At 39.1% G+C, this 20,871-nt stretch overlaps 2 protein-coding genes across 2 annotated transcripts in view; one reads left to right on the top strand and one right to left on the bottom strand.

The window, feature by feature from the left end:
* The window catches only part of LOC105675890 (myoblast determination protein 1 homolog), a 145,191-nt gene that overhangs the window by 12,839 nt on the left and 111,481 nt on the right, over positions 1-20,871 (top strand). The window lies entirely within an intron of this gene.
* On the bottom strand, positions 1,696-6,426 carry LOC105675886 (protein yellow-like). Its single transcript, XM_012373365.2, has 7 exons — positions 6,172-6,426; positions 4,142-4,434; positions 3,192-3,321; positions 2,912-3,074; positions 2,464-2,823; positions 2,051-2,239; positions 1,696-1,965 (listed from the first exon to the last, which is right to left on the bottom strand). The coding sequence occupies exons 2-7, from the start codon at positions 4,416-4,418 to the stop codon at positions 1,786-1,788; spliced, it is 1,299 nt and encodes a 432-aa protein (XP_012228788.1). The 5' UTR covers positions 4,419-4,434; positions 6,172-6,426; the 3' UTR covers positions 1,696-1,785.

Genomic DNA, 20,871 nt, shown 5'->3' with positions numbered 1-20,871 from the left:
AATACAATTTAATTTTATTATTATTAATACATAGTGAATTGCATTTGTGAACTTATTCATTTGCGCCTATTTTATAAGCGTCTGTAACAGAAAAATTCTTATAATATATATGATATAGATATATTTTAAGAGGCATTGCATTTATAAAAAACAGTCTTTGCAAAATTGTTGTTTCAAATTAGATGATTTTAGAACACGCCACTGCGATGGCAAATTTTCGCACATAACGTGTAATCAGCACAGCAGTTTCGAACCAATTTTTTTTTATATTTACCTTCAGGCAGGGGCCACCTTCCACCTTCCCTTCGCACCTTCTCCATTTTTTCTCATCATTCAAAGGTGATTTTACGACTCGCGTCCACGAACTCGTGAGCAACACCCTCGAGAGTCTAAAGCTAGTTGACCTACACGTATAAAAAACTATGCGGGCAGCAGTAAATTATCGTTTTTACCGCCATCAAATTGTGCCAACTCCTTCACGCATTATGCACGAATTTTATTTGTCGCTAGTGTCATTAATATCGCATTAATACTACGCTTCCTATCAAAAACATTGTTGCAAAGGAGTTTAACGATGGAATCTTTCGTATAATATTCTCCCTAATAATGAAAAGAAAAATACAAAAAATTCAGGTAACTTTTGAGGCATGCCTCAAGCTCGTATCTAATTCATTACAGATTCGATCGATCCTCTTCTTCGATCTATAATGCACGCGGTCCAGGCGCTAACGAGACAGCTCCAAAACCATTAAGATTCAGCCTTATCACGATCGAGATGCAGCACGCGGAAAGACTCGTTTTCCAAATTGAAAACGCACCGATATCGCGGCATACGATCGGCATGGCGTATCTGCTGGCCCTCTAATCGCCAGTTAGTCGTCTCGAGCGCCGCGATCTATCGATTTATCGATCCTCTCGGAATTAGCATTTGAGGCGTGCGCATCTCACTCGCGGATCTCTCGGACCCGCAGCCACGTAAATTTTAGGGCTGCACAACTGTAGGATAGATCTCACCCGTGATCTATGCGTAATATCGACTCGCATAATCTATGATCTATGCGTAAATCATCGACTCGCTGTCCCGACAAGTAGATCGCGCACAATATATTCACGCGATATTATCATATATGTAGCCGGGATACGTTTAATAAATCAGGAAATATTAGTATTGCGACATAATGATGGCTTTTAGCAAAAGTTCCGCCTCGACGGCGCTTCAATCGACTTCAATTACTTCGAACACGCGTAACTGATGCGTCGAACGAAAAACCATAACAAATCTGCATCGTGCGCCGCGTAGTCGCCCTAAGAGGAAAGAGAGTTCTAAATCCTGCAGCCCTACACGAAAACGGACGAAGCGCGTGGCCATATTTTACGAGCGGGGGCGTGAAACGGATAATTTTCGAAGGAAGCAATATCGGATCGTATATCAAGCCGCAGGAACAGCAGGCCGGTCGCCTTCAAATTATCGGAAACGAGGGCCAAAACTAATGAGCCACGTTGAACCATTTGGCTCCTGCGGGGCACGCCGATGCTGATTCACGCCAATCCATTCGCTATTTTCGCGCCGCACGAGCCGCCAAAACGAGCCGCTTCACATGTCAGACACGTCCAATATATCCGAGAAGGTCTAAACCTTCGAGAAAATATATAAGAAAAGAGAATGGAGAGGGAAATACGTAAAGGCGTCCTCTGTCACTTTTAAATATATTCTCAAGTGCAAAAGTCGAAGGCACAATTGAACACACTGCGATCTGGCTGTAGAAATCGGCATGCAATGAACTGTCACTTCCACCAGATATGATTGTTAATAAGTCTCCAAGGCATGTTGTCGCATACCGTTCCAGCGATCGCTGCTTGAACTGGTGTAGTGAGTATTCTGAAGTTGATATCTGTGTAATTTAGACTCGACAGCAAGAAAATCGGCATCCGGTCTGATATAATCCAGAGTAAACCGTGCTTCACCTGCAAATTATGAAGCAAACGTTATAACAATTGGCAACAGATAATTATCTTTGATCACAGAAAATTATATATTTATCGATCGTACTTTAATATCTGCTGGAAATATCATTGCCTCATCGTGTCTGGCGACGACCGCCTGATTGATTGGCGCGTAAGGTAGCATAGAATTCCAACAACCAACTGCATTCTGATCGATTAAGTTGAAAAATTGAAGTCCATTCTCGTCCATTACGGATGCGGTGCAATGAGAAAGTGCTCCCCTCGATGGCAACACCTACATATAAAAATAATTAGTTTTTTCTAACAAGAAATACTTTGTTATAAATACTTTTTATGTGAAAATAATTTTTTTGTTAAAGAATGTTAAAATATGAGTAAAATTTCGTAACAATAATATAGAAAATTTTGGATAAAAATTTAATCGAAATTAAAAATAGAAAAATTCTTCAAGTGGTTGTTAAATAAAAATACTGAAGAAGGAAAATAAAAAAAAAAAACCTGAAATTCGTGATAACTATTTTGCGATAATTGCTGATCTCGCAAGATTCTCGTGGAAACCGCAAATTCCCGATAGCTGCTGAGAGGATGAAAGAAAAGATTTCGATAGCCGTCCGCTGCAATTGGCGACAGACTTATTCCGAAAACTCCTTCCTCTCCCCATTGGAAGTTCAAGCCTCCGATATTGTAATCGCCAGCTAGAGGGTCTGGCATAAAATAGCTGTGGGTTATTCGCCAGGATGTGTTTTGTTGCCATGAATATACGATCAGGCCGTAGCCGAGCTCGTCGGACATATAAGCAAAAGCATCGTCGCAGCCGCCTTTTCCCAAATCAATCGCGATGTTGGCGATGAAAGTGTTCTACGTAGTAAATTAAAAATACAAAGATTAATCAAAGGAAGGAATAATATAAAACACATGTGAATCAAACGCAAAAGTAGCTGCTTACTTGATTAATATCTTCCGATCTGAGTCGGTATTGCCGCAACAGTTTATCCGTCTTTAAGTCGAATACGTTCAAAGTGTAAGGACAGGCTTGCACAGTTGTGTCACCGATTCCTATTGTTCCAGTGTCCAGTACCCATAGTCTGTCACATTCATCTGCGTGAATCCTGGAAAAAAGGATATTATTTACAGAATGCTTTCGACAGAAATTTTATTCATATTCAAGTAAGAATTGAGATATTTTTATTATATAATTGACTTGTAAGAATTGATGTAATTATTACCTGTAAACGGTAGTCAATCCGCTGCCGCAGGCACCGGCTCTATTCTGATCCCAGCTTGGATAAGGTATAAGTTTCGGCGATCCACTTCGATTGGCGTCCAGCGGTATGTAATTCAGCGTAGACGGTATTCCTATGTGATGTAATATAAAATATTCAAAGCAATAAATCTTGAAATCTACAGTTATGTTATTATGTTCATCTATCTAACGTGTAATTATTTTTGCATTTAACAACAATTAGCACGCAACATATAAAAAAAATGCAAAATAAAACAAACGTTACGCCAGACCGTCGATATGCAGTTTAACGCAGAGGGCGTAAAAAGAAGAAAGAGATGCAAGAGAGATGTAGAAATGCGCGAATGGAAGGAATTGCGAGGAGTTGGCGAACGTCTCCGAAGGAAGTGAGAGAGAAGGACAGAGGCCTGGAACGCATTAAAGATCTTACACAGCGTGCCGCCGTCATTGTCCGGTCTTTGTGTGACACAAAAAACGGTGGCGCGCGCCAACGTATATAATAAACATAGAGCGTGCAAAAAAATGGAATGAATAAAGGACAGTGAGGACTTGAATAAACCCGTTCGTCGCTGTGCTTCCCTTCGGGAACAGAGAGCGAGAGAGAGAGAGAGAGAAGGAGGGAACCCGTATTCGTGAAGGTGGAGGCGGAGGTCGACAAAGACAGAAACGCTCCCCATTGAGAGCGTACTCGCGGTTTTCGGCGCTTTTTGTCGCGAACCGGAAGTTGCTCAGACGGGAATCGAGGCGTGTACCTCCTATGGCGATCTTTCGCGTATTATGCCAGCGTCTGCTTCCGGTTCCTGACTTTGAAGCGTCGCGCTTCGGGTTTTCGGCGCAAAGGGGTTCGTCGTTTGTCTGTCGCGTCGCGTAAGACGTTAATCGAGACAAAAGCGAAGGCTTTTGTAATTAATGACTAATATTTTTGACATTCACCATCGCGCCACCTTGGTATCGTGACGAAGAGCTTGTTCTTCCAGATCTCGATACCGACAGGCAGAGAATTCTCGGGCACGTATTCGCCATTCGCTATCGCTAACTGTCTGCTACGTTCGTCCGGATAAGCGAAGTCCATCGTTTTCCACGTGAATTTTTCCAAAAGCGGTGCGCGTCCGAACTGCATGCCCCATATTTGAATCCCATCGACGTTTCCAATCCGGAATAATAAGAGGGCAGAAACGAGAGCGCAATTCCAAACACAATAGCCACTCATTTTTGCTGTTCAATTTCTGTATATATAGAAAAATATATTTATATATTATCTTAAAAATAGCTTTCTACAGTAATGATATTTCTGTCAGGAAAATAGTGACATAAATACACTAATCGCATTAAGATATATACAGGGTGTCCGATAATTACTGAATCACCTCTCGGGTGTAGGTAGAGCGGTTTAAACCGAATAGAAAAGTCCTCTATCATTTTGCGATTTTTGCAATAATTAATGAGGAATTAATTAAAAAATATCGGCCAATTCGCGCGAGTTTAAGAGCGCGGCGAAAAGAGACCCGTGGTGATACAGCCCACTGTTATTTTGTTACTAGGCGCGCGATAAATCGTTGGGAGGAGCGCTCTATGAATGACAACGGCACATACGAGCGATGTGTAACGCTAGATCTTTGCGTCCTAACGACCACGTAACAACGGGCTGTCTCTTCTCGCCGCGCGCTTAGACTCGCGCAAATTGGCCGATCTTCTTTAATTAATTTCTCATTAATTATTGCGAAAATCTCAAAACGATAGAGGACTTTTCTACTCGGTTTAACCCGCTCTACCTGCACCCGAGAGGTGATTCAGCAATTATCGGACACCCTGTATATGTAAATGTCACAAATTTCCCGTATCAAACTAATATCTGCAATTAAAGGAATATTTATGAATTTACTTTTAAAAAAGCATTAATTATTCGTGCGCACGTGAGCAATATTTTAATATGCGTGCGTGCGCGTTTTTACAGAGATATACACCCGATTCACTGTTTTATATAATTAATTTCATATGTATATATGTATACGTGTGCTTTCACACGTCTTTAATTTGGTGCAGAATTTTTTGCAAGAAACGAAAAGAAAACAAAGCATTATTAGATATGCATGTTTGATATATATACATAATATCTAATTTTTTAATGTTATTTATCATGTTTTCATAGAGATATATATGTACCAACTTGCATTTTTATATAATTAAAAAGATACAGATAAATGTGCATGCCATACGCCTTAGATTTTATGTAGCGATCTTTGCAAAAAATAAAGAAGGAATATAGTACGATATTAACACATTTACGTAATTGCTAATTAAATTTTTATTGGAAAAATATGTTTTCCTCATTTATCATGAAATTTTTAAGTTAGGCAAAATAGCAAGATTAGTGTGAAACTTATACTTACATATACCTGCATACTACTTTCCTAACCGGTAGATACGCATATTATTACATATTATATATCATTCCGAATGACGCATTAATCAGTTTATAATATCAAATATATGTTAATATGTGTAAATAAATTTTCTAAACGCGACAATTAATTAACAATGAAAATTGTTAATTAAAAATCAAAAGTTTTCCGGAAATTTAATTGCGACACTGTTGAAGAATACCAAAAATTTATTTTTTAAACAATATTAAATAAATTTAATTTTAACAGAATTATTATTTAGTAGAATATTTTATTCTTAAGATAATTGTAAGAAATTAAAATATTATAAGATAAGTAACGACCAGTCACATTTTTATATTTATTACTCAACTGTCAAAATTGATCAAAAAAAGTGCTTCTAATTATACAACATATATATGTGTGTGTGTGTGTGTGTGTGTGTTGTTGAAAAAAAATTGCATTTTCTATAAAATGACGAAAACATAAAATCTCCGCAAAGTTAATTTTTTTTTTATTTTAAACAACAATGTCGATTAAGATACACAGTTTTATTGAAATTTTCCACCTTACAATATTTACCGCACTTATCCAATAGAAAAGGGTAAAGTCAATCCAGATCTTTGATTGCGTCTGATTAGAAGGATAACACCGTAACACCGTAGCTCAACGTCGACGCTCTTTCAGTTCTAAACTGCAAGTTCCTATAAGACGCTCGCCGTATATATGCACCGAGTCCTATCGAAAACATACCTTATACCGTGGAACTCATGCCGTTCATAGAGAGAAATGTATCTTGGTGCACTAGCGCGTGCACTTATGCTCGCGCTTATCTAAACTGTCAACCGCAATGGACATCATATGCACCTGCTTATGCATTTCGACGCGGTAATCATGCTTCACGCGTGCCTTAACGATTTGATAATAGGTTTATCAGCTCTCTTAAATGTTTTTAAAATATTTTAATATTTGTTGCATACAAAAAAATATAAATAAATAATAAATAATATTGAAACAATTAGGCTTATAGGTCAAAGCAAAATGAATGACTCATCATTGTTTTGTAAATGTACTAAAGAGAACTGTGAGAGAAACCTAAATTATCGTTTACGATAATATAAACATAGAGTAAACAATAAGCACTGCCATCCGTTTTGGCTTATAAGCCCAATTGTTTCAATATTATTTATTAATTTTAATAAAATAGGCTTATTTTAATAAAATAGATTATTTTAATAAAATAGATTATTTTATTTTCATAAATAAATAAACAGAAATTTGGCTTTCAATTTTTTGGCTAAAATTTTAATAATTTTTTTAATTATCTATCAAAGATGGCGTTTTTTTAAAAAAACTTTGCGAAAAATTGTTTGAAAATTATATTGTATTCAAAATAATTTTAAATAAGTAATTTTTATGAATTCTAACGAAACTTAGAAACCACAAAAGTTACAAAAATATATTTAAAATTCAAAATTTAAAGATTGTTAAAAATAAGAAGTATTTTCTCGCTCATATTATCGCTTTCTAATAACAGTCAATTTTAAACGTAAGATTTTAGCTCAAAATTGATCCGATAGTAAAAAGTGGAACAATTTACATACCTGCATACATATCCTGCATATCTAACCGGTTTTAAAAAAGGAATACTGAAATTAAACGATTCATATGCTAGAGATAAAATGATTACCTTGTTATATTTTTTTCAATTTATTTAACATGAGCTATGTTCTTACGTAAAAGTTTATTCGGTACCGTGTTTTTTTAACTCTGCTGTAAAATATACTCTATTAATTCATAATTCGGATTATAGCATTAAAAACAATAACTTTCTTGTCTGTATAGAAAATAGGACTTCTCTTTCAAACTGTAGAAAAACCCAAACACTTGCTTAATTGCAAACACAGTAACGTTAATGAGTAATAAATCACGATTTCTTTCATATTTTTTTTGTCTATTATAACGAACTTACGCAGTTAAGTCACATTGCGGGTTCTAAAGTAATTCAGTATGAGTGACCGGTTTTGCTATACTTGGACATATACTTGGACATATTCCGTGTGAACTGGCTACTCGCGATGACAGCGCGATACAAACAAGATTTCTATAAATCATAATGATCATTGATGAGTACGCGCAGTCGTGATTTTAGCATCAGCCGCAAACGACACAATTGAATTGAATCTGATAGGGATTTAATTAAATTCATAAATCTCCGGCGTGTTTATCGGGGAACTTGGCGGGCGGGCACACGACGAATGTGGAAACGCAGGCGGGCGGTTGCAGGCGCGTTCGGGGGGCCGGAAAGTCATTCGTTAACCGTAACGAGGTGACGACAAAAAGCCCGCCGTCTGTCTCACGGATGATCGGCTCCCGAGAATAAATTCCCGAGGGCACTCCGTTATCTTCCCGCGAGAACTGACGGCTGAAATTGCGTTCAGCCTTCCGTTCCCCATCACCAGTCTCTGTCCCCCCCCTTTCCCCTCCCCCTCGCCCACTTCGTTGCGTTTCATTAATCAGCGCGCCCTTTCTGAAGGGCACAATCAGAATTCGCGAAAATGAGTAATTGCCGGCGGGTGAGAAATATTATTTCAGTTTAATTATCGACGCCGCGCGACATTAACGGTAAATCGCGAATTGCAACTTTCGCTCGAAATTAATGCGTTGCGTTATGACCGTCACGGAATAAGCGAGCAATTCCCACAAGTTATTTTAGCGTAAATCGAATGTCGTGTCATAAAATTTTTTTTTAATTTAGAATGCATTGAATTTGCACGGGTAGAAACTATTCCCTTCGCTTGTTTCAGAGCAAATATCGGGCTTATTATGGCGATTACGAGTTCCCATGATTTAAGAAAGTTGATTGAAACATGCTGGCGTGTAATGAAGTATTCCAAAACTTTAATTTCCTACTTTCGTAGCAATCAATAAAAATCAAAACAGTTTCCTTCGTCGTCGAGAAATTCCAAATTTTGATTTGCAGAATGCTCGAATTGCTGTGTGTCAAACGTCTTGCTACAATTTGCTCATATTTTACCTTGCATGATATATAAGCATGCAATATGTATGAAGAAAAATAATCAATTTACGGTTTTGCATTGATTAACGTTAAAAATTAGAAATATTAAACTTACGTGACAAAATGACACGATATACATGACAGATTGAAGGCACTTATGCACTAATGGAAGGATACGCTTCGCCAATTCTAATCGCCTTTAGCCGTCATCGAAACGACCGCTCGAACTCAAATCGTCAAATCGATGGGACGTGTATATTTTTTTTTCTTCATAAACACGCCAAAACTAGATCCGTGAGTTTCGCACGATTTTATCGGCCAGTAGTCATGCAACGACATATAAATGAAAGTATTTTAAAGTAGGTCAACGCATGGCATATTCTTATCATTCATCGTTAGTTCTGCCTGGTCGTTTCCTATACACACAATCTAATCGTAACTTTCGTGAGCCGCAAAGTTAATGCAGACTGACTTCGTCAAGTCATTTTCTTGCGATCGCAGTGCCCCAATCAAGGTTGCCTAGATTGCTTCCCGGATCGCCCGCCGGCTTTCTAGTTGACATGCTAATTTAAAAGCGGCCACTCGCTCGAATTACCAGAGTCCTCGCGCGTCTCATCGCCCGTCGCCCATCATTTTCTCATCAGACGCCTTTTTGTAAATTATGAAAATTTCGAGAATTTCAGAATTTTTGTTCGCAGAATTAACGAGTATCGTATGTCAAGCGTGTCAGTACAACTTGTCAGTTACAGGCTACAATAATATTAAACGGAAGTGCAAAATATATTTATAAAAATTGCATGAATATTTTCGTAGTTAACGATTTAACAAATGTGAAAAATCACGAATTTATAATAATATACGCGCTACACTAGAACTTGGAGTGGTTTTCGGAAAAAATCTACTCACAATCAGTGGAGTCATCGAAAGTTTTTTTCTCAATAGAGGAAAACGTAAATAATACATCAAAGTTAGAGAAGTGGAGTGCAAGTAATCAGACGGTAATATCGAGGGAAAATGTTGTGGATATCTCTCGCGTTATGTATTAAAGTATAATCCCATCATTATGTATCCGCTAATTCAACCGTGCGGCTAATTGCATGGTTTTGCATTTCGTGATCATATTTATTGGAGAATGCATGAGTGTGACAGTGCACATATTTGTGCGCGTAATTATGAGATGCTGTATCAGCGTGGTTTCTTTTCAAATCAAACGCGTAACAGTTTATCAAGTAATTGCTTAACAGAATTTATGCCCACTTACTTCACTCACCGCGAAGGCCTAATTAAATCTTTCTCGCGATCTTTCTCGATATCAATAATAAATTACGATGTTATTGATAATATTACGCATTGTGTATTAAATCTGTTAAAATTGAAATGTAGTTTGCGCAAATGTTGTTTTACATTCACGCAACGATTCTTGCGGCCTGTACTGGTATGCGAAATATGGGCGAGCCGTACCGAGAGGCTTATATGCGGCACTCATTAATTCCATTTGCGCCACGCGCTCGAAAATAAATCTCTGCCCCTCCGGGCTCGGGATTTTACATACGAATCATCGACGTATTTGGCGAGCGGTACTTCTGAAGGTCTCAGACAAATTGCGATCATTAGTCTCCGGAATCTGATTGTAATGAAATAATTGGTATACGGTCTCCCTATGAGCTTTGTGTGGGTCGCAGCTGCAAATTGAAGGAGACTCAGCGAAATAACGGTGCAAGCCGCAAATAAAACTGTAATAACACGAGCATTGCGAGGAAAGTTCGTCATTTGTGAATCCAATTGTGCAACGAAAAATCAACAGTTTGACTCGAGACGATCGACCTCATTTTCATCGAGTGTGCAATTTTAGGCGCGCGAGTAAGACAGAGTAGTATGATTCCTAATGAGTTTTTAATTAAAATTGTGGATAATTATATAAATATCAATATAAATTATTTTTATAACGTAAATCTAAGACCATGCTGTACACTTGGGACAATTTTATTTCTAAGCTACTAAACTAAAAAAAAATTATTTCTATGAGAGAAATGAATCAGGAAGATAAATTAGTGGCAACGCCTGAACTTTCAGCAACCATTTGGATCGCAGATAAAACGGGTTGCCAACAACTCTGGATCAAACTGGTTTAATGGCTGAGTAAATTGGTTTCTCCTTTTACAGAAATCATTATAACGGAGGTAAACAAGATTGGTAGCAAGTTAGTTTTGTAACACACAGTGCAATGTAAATTTATAAATTTTCTAATAGTACGATACAAGATAAATATATTAATGTATGTCATTGTTGCAGTTCTTTACAAATGAAAAAGTAAAACCAAGAAAGCGCATCCTATTATGCTTTAAACGATCCATAATTTGCGGCAAAACTAGGAACAAAAATCTAGTTATATTTTTATAATAAAAAATATTTGATAAATGTTGTTTATATATTCTGAGCTGATGTATTTTGTCTTTTAATTTCTAAAATGTTTTCTGTTTATTACACGACACGTAAAATTATAAATAGAATTCTGTCTCAAATTCTGTCGTAAATTATAAATTGTCTAAAATGGACGTTAGTTTTGAAAAATAAAAATTATAATGAATAATTCACACACACACACACACACACACACACACACACACATATGTTTGCCTTGTAAAAAAAGAAAAATTTTGAGAATAAGCGGGTGATTTTAAAAAGTTTTGCAAAACCTAAATTGAAAGAAGAAAGGTAGAAGAAAGAAAAATTGGTACCGTAATCGGCATTCCAAACAGAAGAATTTGTGAAAGAAAAAAGATTTGCAGCTCCGGATCGCCTGGCACGTGTTTTCGCGGCTCGCACTTTCTGGCACGCGTATAGAACCTGCACAGTGAGGAAACACGAAATAGAATGCGAGAGACCGCAAGGATACGAGCGATAGGACTCGGTAGATATCAGAGAGGCACATACATATGTATGTAAGATGGGTGTTTTTTTTATTATATTTTATGTTCAGCTGCTTAGAAAAGAGGCAACATAGGAAAGTCCAACAGCAACACGTATGGCAGAACTGAGACTGTAGCGGCATATTTGCGAAGATGTATGTAGCTGAAGGCATACTCATAAATTCGATTATAGGCATTTTTAACGCGATTCAAATCAACAGTTCAAAAGAAAACGATCTATTATTGCAAATTATAACTTTTTTATGCTCGTGAAATTTTTTCTACTACCGCGTGCGCAAATTTCGGTTTTATACATCATAGTGTATATTATATTTAACACTGTTTTGACTTCCACCGATATTATGTTACTGCGGGCTAGACAGAGAGAAAAGGAGGCGAGAGCTTGGCAGAACGAGGCAGGTGCACAAGTTTCATTTCGTCTTCTGACGCACAGTCTCGGTTTCGTCCAAAACCCGCGTCGACTTTTGATTCCATGTTATTTAGTTCTGGACTTCTTCTCGCACTAAAAATCTTCATTAACCAACAGGAATAATTTTTTTACGAGATAGATAAGAACTGGATGTTAGCTACATTTGCTGACAAAATGCGTCGCATGTAAAAATATCTGCATATTAATCAGAACGTTCTTCAGAAAAGAATGAACCAGTTTGTAGCAACTCAATCGTTTCTAATTAAATTTGACAAAAATAAAAATGAGAAATTTTGATAATAATACTTAATTTGTCAATTAGCATACATATAAAAAAAAATTAAGAACAACCTAGCAAAATTAGAATACCTATATATTTGATCACTCACAAAATATAAATCACTAGACCAATCAATCGTAGAATCGGACAAACTTTTTTGAACAAATCAGAATCGAGGAGACATGAGAAATTCGTCGCGAAGCGTACAGGTGCACGGGCTAACGAGCTTAGCCTGTTCTTCCAGGTAGGATAAGAAAGAAGAGAAGAAGTAGGGAGAAAGGGGAGTGGAAGAGAAGAAGAAGAAGAAGATGACGACGAAGGCGGGGAAACGGAGATCAAAGGCGCGAGCAGCCAGAAAAGCAAAGATAAAACGGAGACAGGTCGTATCGAGGAGACGTGCGAGAGAAGAGGAAGCAATTACGCGTGCGGAAGAACGCAGACGGATTATTATCAAACGATCGAATATATCGCTGATACGAGCAAAAAACGATGCGTAATGTGCGGCGAAAATGAGCGCACATTAAGTTCCCGAGAAAGGAGGTGGGCTGTGTGAAGCTGCGGCACGCCGAAAAGCACGAGACATTTACGAGCTCTCCGATTAAACGCCACGGGAGTCTCGGGAAGCACGTAAATGATGTGCAAGCGAACAATCGCACGACCTTCTCTCGTATGAAAATTTTTGATACTCTCATAAAAAAGAAGAGAAGATTCGATCGCGGTAATCTTCGGTGGATTTCGTTTCAGGCAACTTTCAAAAATTGACAGCGAACATTGCTGAAAAACTCGCTCGTTAGCCGAGCTTGAACACTGTCACTTTTTATCCCCCTGCTGAAAGAGCAGTAGCGATGTTGTGGTTGTGATCGTTAGACACTTGCGTTGTTAGTACACCCGAGTAATCGAGGGAGATACATCAATGAGAGTAGTTGAAGTCGTTTGGAGATGAGATACGCGAGAGGTAGATGAAACGAAGAGCTGGTCTCGGCCGCAGATTATTCGACTCTGATGAAATACGGTTTGTCCAATTAAGTCGCGATAAGATCGCCGCGGTCCTGGGTGGCGAGTTTTGAAACGACTTCATTAGACTACCCATAAAATTCATTGGTTTGCCGTGAAACGGTACCGAGAAAGAAAGAGAGAGAGAGAGAGAGACATGGTGTAGTGCCCACGCGGGACAGGTTGAGAGGACAGGTGCCGCCGCGTGCCGTACATCACTGCGGATGGAGGTACCAGGTATACGCGTTCAGGAGGAACGTCTCGATTTCCACACAAAAAGAAATGATTAGAGCTTATTAGCGGCGACATCCCGACCCAGAAGAATCTTGATGGAGGCGGAACGGGATTCTTGAGCGTATGCCGCGGCACACAGTCGATTGACTTTTCGGTTGACAGTATTATTTTTTTTTTTTTCATATAATTAAAGAAAATAGGTTTTTGATACAGAAAATAATACCATCGTGTCATGTGAGGCTTATTAAAGCTAAGACGCAATCACGAAAAGGGGGTTCACAAGTTCTCATATATATCTGTAATCTCAAAATTACGAGAACAATTATCGTTCCTGTAAAGACGAACAGAAAATCGGTATACGTATATTTAAATTTTACAACATATTACATCTAACTAATTTTATATCGATATATTCTAATTATTTTTTTATGGGAGGGAGAAAACGATGCAAATAAAAATTTGTAATAATACCAAATATATTTTAGTAACAATTTTAATTTAAACTCTATATTATATAATAGTACTACATATTGTTTATTATCAAAGTATGATTAAAACACCGGCGTGGATTGAACAGTTTTTCTTCCACTTTCAAAAAACCAGATTCTTCCATTTGCTTTTTGCGCAATTGTGCAGTTTTACGTAGGCACGGGAGGGGGCGGCCTTTATCATCCCTTTCTCTACGTTAGGAAAACGAGAACGCATTCGCGGGGATGCGGATGGATAGAGACGTTTCAGCAACGAGTAATGATACAGGCGGCTGGACACGCGCTCGCTCGCGCGCGAAGCTTCCGCAATGCCGTTTATATCCAACCGGTCTCTCGACGGCACCGACAAGTTCTCCCGGCTTCTGTTGCTTTATTTCGCTGAAATGAGATCAAACGGGCGGCCATCGGCGAAATTCGTTGCCGCCTCAGCGAAACTCGACATCGCGCGCGGCATCGCTTCTCCCCAATAAGTTTCCAAAAAAGCGCTTGTTTTATGCATCCGGAAGAGCCGGCCGCGCGGCGGATCGTAAAAAAGAAATGTATCAATGAGTAATAAAAGTAGCCGAACGCAGAGGTAATATGTGGCTGAAAAGGTGAAGGGAGAAGCGGGGCCAGGAATCATCGCGCATCGGAAAGCCGCGGATGCATAAAGACGGCGAAGTCGTGCTCGCGGTTCTTAACGATCTTACTGATTATTAATACAGAAGCTTCGAGTGTAATCCCCGCAAAAATAACACTTGCAAATGCTAATTTTTAACGTTTCCTCTCTCTCCTTTGAATTACGTAATGGATTAATTTCTGCGAATTAATTTTTGCGATAATTAGCTTTTAATTTTTATAAATAATTAAGAAAATTTTTGCGTTTGAAAAACGATTAAATTTCCTGTCAATCTCGATCTTTACTTATGTCTTAAAAGTTTGTTACAAAAATTAAAATATGTCAATCTTGTTGATCGTTAGATTAAAAAAATATATTTATTAAGGAAATGATTGGAAATTATTCTCGATAATTAAATCGGTAATTAAATCGGTAATTAAATTTTTTAAATTTATTTATTGCTTATTTATGTGACTTTCTTATTTATATTGAATAGTTACAGCAAAACGTTATCGTGCTCATTAAATCAAGTTGTTGTGCAAGTACTAAATTACAAAATAAATAAATAAAGAAATCGATTGCAGAAGAAGTAGTATGATAGATATGAAACGCCTAATAGTTTGTATGTTAGAAATAGCGAGAGGATCGATCGATCATTGAGCAACCAAGCCACGAATAATACTTTAGACCCGACATTTACTTTCATTATGTCCACGTGATTCCGCGTTGTCCCACGTGAAACCCTAATGAATACTAATTTTGAGCCGGACTGGTCCGGCCAAATTTCAGGCCTTTTACCGGACGAGGCGATAAAACTCGAGTTTCAAAGCGTTGCGTGGATCTCTCCGCGAAGAGAGCCGTAAGGAAGAAATGCCATCCCAATTACGTCCTTCGTAATTTTCACGTGGAGTCCTTCATGCACTCGTCCAATTTTCGTGTGTGTTGAAATCAGCCTGTGTGTAACATCCGCCGGCAGTCTGTTTGGATTTCAGAACGTCATAAATATCCGCGATGAATAAAAGTTAACCCGATGAAAGATCGTGTCACGTATAAAAGACATACACGGCCGCGATCCTGAAAGTGAAGCAAAAAAACCTCGTCGCGTAATGACGTATATAAATATAACGTGCAACGTGTTTGAGGCGGCTATTGAAATGCTTGACTTGACGTCATGCTTTTAATATCGCGAAAGTAGAAAAAGACGTACAAGCGAAACTTTCAGTCGAGCATTCAAAAGTCAAAAGTGGACCGGACTCGGTCGCGTGGCGTGAGATTGGTTTACATCCGACATGTGTGTTCTCAGCTACTTGCAAATCACACGTCCTGGCACGACTCGTTGGTAAATGCGCCGCGCGCTCTACTTTGCGGCGGGACATCAGCGCGCCGCCCGAAAAAGGGTGTGGGCAATTACGAAAATTGCGAGGGATAATAAAGGAAGAAAGAATTGGCTTTCCTCCGGTTAATCTATTACGTCTTAAATATAAACGGGGCGGTCGCACGAATGTCGTAATTGTGAGAAATGCGGCGTCACGTTATAAGAATGTAAATTGCATTGCGACACGTCGAAAGACGACAAACATTTGCAATAAAAAGATAAGACATTTGTAACATAATTTCACGAATATCTTTTTCACGATATCTTGTAGGCAATATTATTCTTTTTTTCTACAGAATTTAAATAAAAAAATTATATTACATATAATATATGTAATAATTTCTTTATAAATATTTATAAGAGTCACTAATTTGTTTTAGAAAGCTGTTTTATTTAAAATTTTAAAGATATTTTATTTAAATTGCACAATAGAAATACACAACTAATAATTATCATTCGGAACGCTAGAACAATTACGAAACTTCCCAGCTGAACAATTTCTCGGCAGCTTAGCGTGAAAATCACCGCGCGCGGCAATTAACGGCGCGGTCTAATTGATTCGCGCAAAAGACGGGAAGAGATTTCACCGGCTAATAAGGAATTGCTCTGCGGCGGGTCTCGGGGAGGATGGGGGGGAAAGGGGTGACGGTGTGAGGAATAAGTCCGGCTGTAAAACTTGCCGGCCTCCGCCGGTATCCTGGGCAGTGCAGCGCTAATTATGCAAAATAAATAAAGGCACGTGCACCGCATATTCTTACGCCCCCTCTCGCGTCTCTGGTTGTCCAGTCTCGATCGTCGCTCGCACGCGATTTCAACGACCCGGCAATTACCGATCTCCGCGTAGAGAGCATGAGAATTCCCGGCTCTCTCGAGATCTCGCCCGCGTCCCCCTCTTTTCCCCTTCTCCGGCAATCTCAATTTGGTCCACTCTTTTGCGGCCCCGACGCATATACTGCTTCCATGCTCGATTTTCGTACTTATCCCTCTTCTTCTTTGACCCTCTTCCGCCTCCTTCGTTTCACAAATTCGAGCGATCGCAAAAGCGGTCTGGCAACCTAAACTTCCAACACTTTGCCGAATTATGCTCGGAGCGCACAATCCAAAGATTTCAAAAATTAAAAGTGAAGTGTTTTATAATTGAAGCGCTGCAGCGCGCTGGAGAGAATGATATACCTACAGGCAAGTCGATATACTTGCAAATTGTCCGAATATCCCATATTGTGTGTTCTGAATGTTACACTCGATTTATGAATCAATCTGATAAATCAACGTGATAAACGCGCAAATAAATAATTACGCACGCTCGCAAACAAACTAAAATTCAGTGATTTCACGCAGAATTATATACGTGGCAATAATTTAACTTTGTTATATCAACGTTATTTATGCGATGTCTAGCTTCGATAGGAAGAGAGAGTTATATGTTTTTTTACGCCTTATTATTTCGTAAAATGCATTTAATGATTTATTTATGAAGATTATGACACGTTTGCTTCAAGTCGATACGCACGTAATCACACTAAATATTCTTCATGCAATCTTCATATATATCATTTTCTTTTGTTATATAATTCTCGAAGCACAGAAATTTCTCCCGATTCGCTCGGTTCCGCTTTCCGATACATACTTTTCACTTCCGCTTTGCGATGCTATTTTTTTTCATAATCTTGTTGACAAATTGAAAAGCATGCAATGGACCTGTAAAAGCTGCGCTTTCAGAAATATCACATATTTGTGAGACACAAGAAATGAAATAGTAGACAGTCCGCGCGTATAATTATGCGAATTATACGTGTAGAGAGAACGCGTTTCGAAAACGAATAACCGGCGGTGATGAAAGAAGAGCGATGTTTACGTGGAAATGCCAGATCGCGTCTCTGCGGCGCCGTAATGCGTCCCTTCGTAAGAGCCTCGAAAATCCCACGGAGCCAAATTAATTCTCTAATTATGGTGCCACCGAACCTATGATTCCATTGGGAAGAACGCGGCGAAATACTATGTCATTTCGGCAAAAACTCGCGTTAAGGCTTAACCAACACGTAGCTAAAGTTATAGCTGGAACCCATTTTCAATGTTTCGTAACACAAGATAAAAATTAGTCTCTCTCTGTTTCCGGATACAAGAATATCATCTACCTAAACGATACTTTGGCAGACTTCTAATCAAAGAAGCTCTTATACGCTCCGTCAAAAAATTATATTATTATTATTGTACTGCAAAAACTAACATGCATGCGGTAATATCTTGTAATATCAGTGATATGTATATATTTTGCACTCTGATTTTTTAAACATATTTTATTACAAAATATAAATTTGTTGAGATTGTTTAAAGCGGTTAGCTTTTTGTTTCTTATTTTAAAACACTCATTTCAAGAATTTTAATAGCATGCTATATATTTTTTACACCGTACAAATATAAAAGCTTTTGATCGAGAGAAGGTTCGTGCATAGCGTTGTGTTGCGAAAGGATTAGATTGTTCCCGAGCAGTAACGCGTCTGGACGTCTTGTTTTATTAAGAGCACCGTGGTCCCGTCGAGGGTATCGATAACCGAGCACGCGAGTCAAATTTATACGCTGGGTTAATCCGTGGCACCTAGAAGCATAATTTGCATAAGTTCTTATCCGATCGACGTACCTCGCCGTTACCTCGCCCTGCCGGATACGCTTATCCATTGGGTCGCGCCGAATAACACGACCCGAGACAATTATTCCTTCGTTCGTTCTCGCTTTCGCCCTCGTCTGCGCGCATGTTCGACGATCCTATCTGTTTCTCTCCCGCCACGCTTGCTCCTCGCTTGTGTACGCTCACGCCACACAATTCGCGTGTCACATTCCGGACGCAAGGGATATCTGTCCGATATCCTTCCGATCAAATTACCTCTGGCGAGCCGCATACGATGAAGCTAATGAGACTCGATCATAATGTCACGGGGAAAGAGTCGGTTTTAATACTGTAAATGAGCTTCACAGGCCAGATCCCGATGATGACAATCTCTGATGGATTATCTTGTGTAAGGCGGATAGAATGCTCCGAATATGTTCTGAATAATGCACGATTGTGAAGCGTGAAACAAACGAATATACGTGTAACGACGGTCGAAGCGGTCAGCTGTCGGATTATATATTCTACACGGTTGTCTATCAACTTAATTAACCTTTGCACGGTGGATCACCTAGCAGCGAATGCGTTAAAATCTGTATTAACCTGTATTGAAATAGTGAGTATTTTATTACACATAAACAAGTATGGCTATTTTTTTATTACTGTAAATTATTTAAAAAAATTAATTTTTCAGATAAATGATATATAAGATCGAAGTGCAGTATAAAATCTTTTGTTCAAAATGTATATAACAAAATTACAACTGATTAAAAATGATTCATATTTATTGTGAGAAAGCCAATAATAACTAATTGTATGTGAAAAGTGAAACTTCATACTAAAACGCGTAATACATCTGCGAAGTTATACGCATGATCATATTTTAATTATTGCATCCGTTATTACAGACATGACAGTTTAATTTACGTGCATCAGATGCAATCATGGACATGAACTTGTTACACTAAATAATTACTTTCCTTTTAATACGCTCAGTATTCGTGTGTTTCTTTTTTTCTATATACACATTTGTATTTCCTGTACGCATTTTCTTTTTACATCTCGTTGCATCATTCTTTTGTCATTTTACTGTAATCTTTTATTTCCGTTATTTTATATGCAATAGTCTCTTTGAACTAAATTGTTACTTTTAGACGAGTGTTTCTCTAAAAACAAAATAGAATACCCCTATTAGCATTATTGTCTTCTTGCGCATCGTGCAGCATTGTCTGGTCGATCATTCGAATTACCACGCGGATCTGTGCCACCCACGTGCACTCATATGATCGTCCGAGGTCGACGAACGCAGGGTCCACCTTCCTCGAGGAGAGAAGGTGAAAGAGCGCGGTGAGGAGACGGTGGGGTGGAGTGCGCCCGGTGCACCGCCGCCGCCGTTGCTGCTGCTTGCCGCTGCCGCTGCTGCTGGCCGCTGCTGAGTGCAGGCAGACGGTACAAAGAGCATTATGTACAAAGACGTAAAACGAAATGGGAGCAAGATGCCCGACGGTGTCCGGATGAATGGGGAAGGTGGGGGTGGTGTAGCGGGAGACCGCAGGAGAAGAGGAACAATGGGCCACGCGGGGCGGCGGTGGTGGAAGAACCAAAAAGAAGGGTGGGAGTCGCGCGGCTGAGAAACCGCGCACGGAGAGCTACGAGGAAGGGCCGACGCCTCGACGGGAGAAATGAACCCTGCGAGAATTGTACCTGCTCCCTACAATGTGCAAAGTAGCCGCGCGGGTTTAGCCGGTGCGCGCGTGATGCGATGCGATGCGATGTTACGGCACGCCGCACCAGCGCATTCCTATATTGTCGAATAAACCAACGCCGACCGAGGTCCCTCGCATTGTGCGAAAAGAGTCGATAAAGCGCGATTCCGTACAGCTCCCGTTTTGGGAAACCGTTATGGAATTTTATTCTTTTCGCAAAATGTCATTGCGTTGGATATATATCGAACACTCTACGATCAACAACTTGTAACAGTTTATGTTCCATGTTAACTTTCCAATGATACATCGTAATTTACTCGTATAAGAGAAAAATAATGACTTCTGATAAGCAATTTCTGATTTGATGCAACTTTATTGCGGAGAAATGACATTGTGGCTGCAGCATTTGTGATTTCTCATTTCACTCCTCTGGCTGTTCGCGTTTTAATCACTTTCTGCGCATGCATTTAGATAGCAACTTCTGAGGATGTACGAGAACTTGATTTAGTGCCTAGAGTTCTAGTCGAGTCAGAAAAAGGTCGGACCCGAAGATCTTTAGTAGGCACGGCTGTATGCTCTCTTCACGGCTTACAAACATCTCGAATAGTATCTGCATTCGTCTTCCTCTGCTTCTTATCGCTTCCA

This window comes from Linepithema humile, chromosome 3 (assembly GCF_040581485.1).
Source record: "Linepithema humile isolate Giens D197 chromosome 3, Lhum_UNIL_v1.0, whole genome shotgun sequence".
Classification (NCBI taxonomy): domain Eukaryota; kingdom Metazoa; phylum Arthropoda; class Insecta; order Hymenoptera; family Formicidae; genus Linepithema; species Linepithema humile.
This window is presented reverse-complemented; position numbering and strand designations above follow the sequence as displayed.

Excerpts from the sequence above, each read along its gene's own strand:
- LOC105675886 (XM_012373365.2), bottom strand. The coding sequence starts at position 4,418 with ATGAGTGGCTATTGTGTTTGGAATTGCGCTCTCGTTTCTGCCCTCTTA. Across the intron at positions 2,824-2,911 it reads GATCGGAAGATATTAATCAA|AACACTTTCATCGCCAACAT; the intron begins GTAAGCAGCTAC and ends TTTACTACGTAG. Across the intron at positions 2,240-2,463 it reads ATAGTTATCACGAATTTCAG|GTGTTGCCATCGAGGGGAGC; the intron begins GTTTTTTTTTTT and ends TTTTATATGTAG.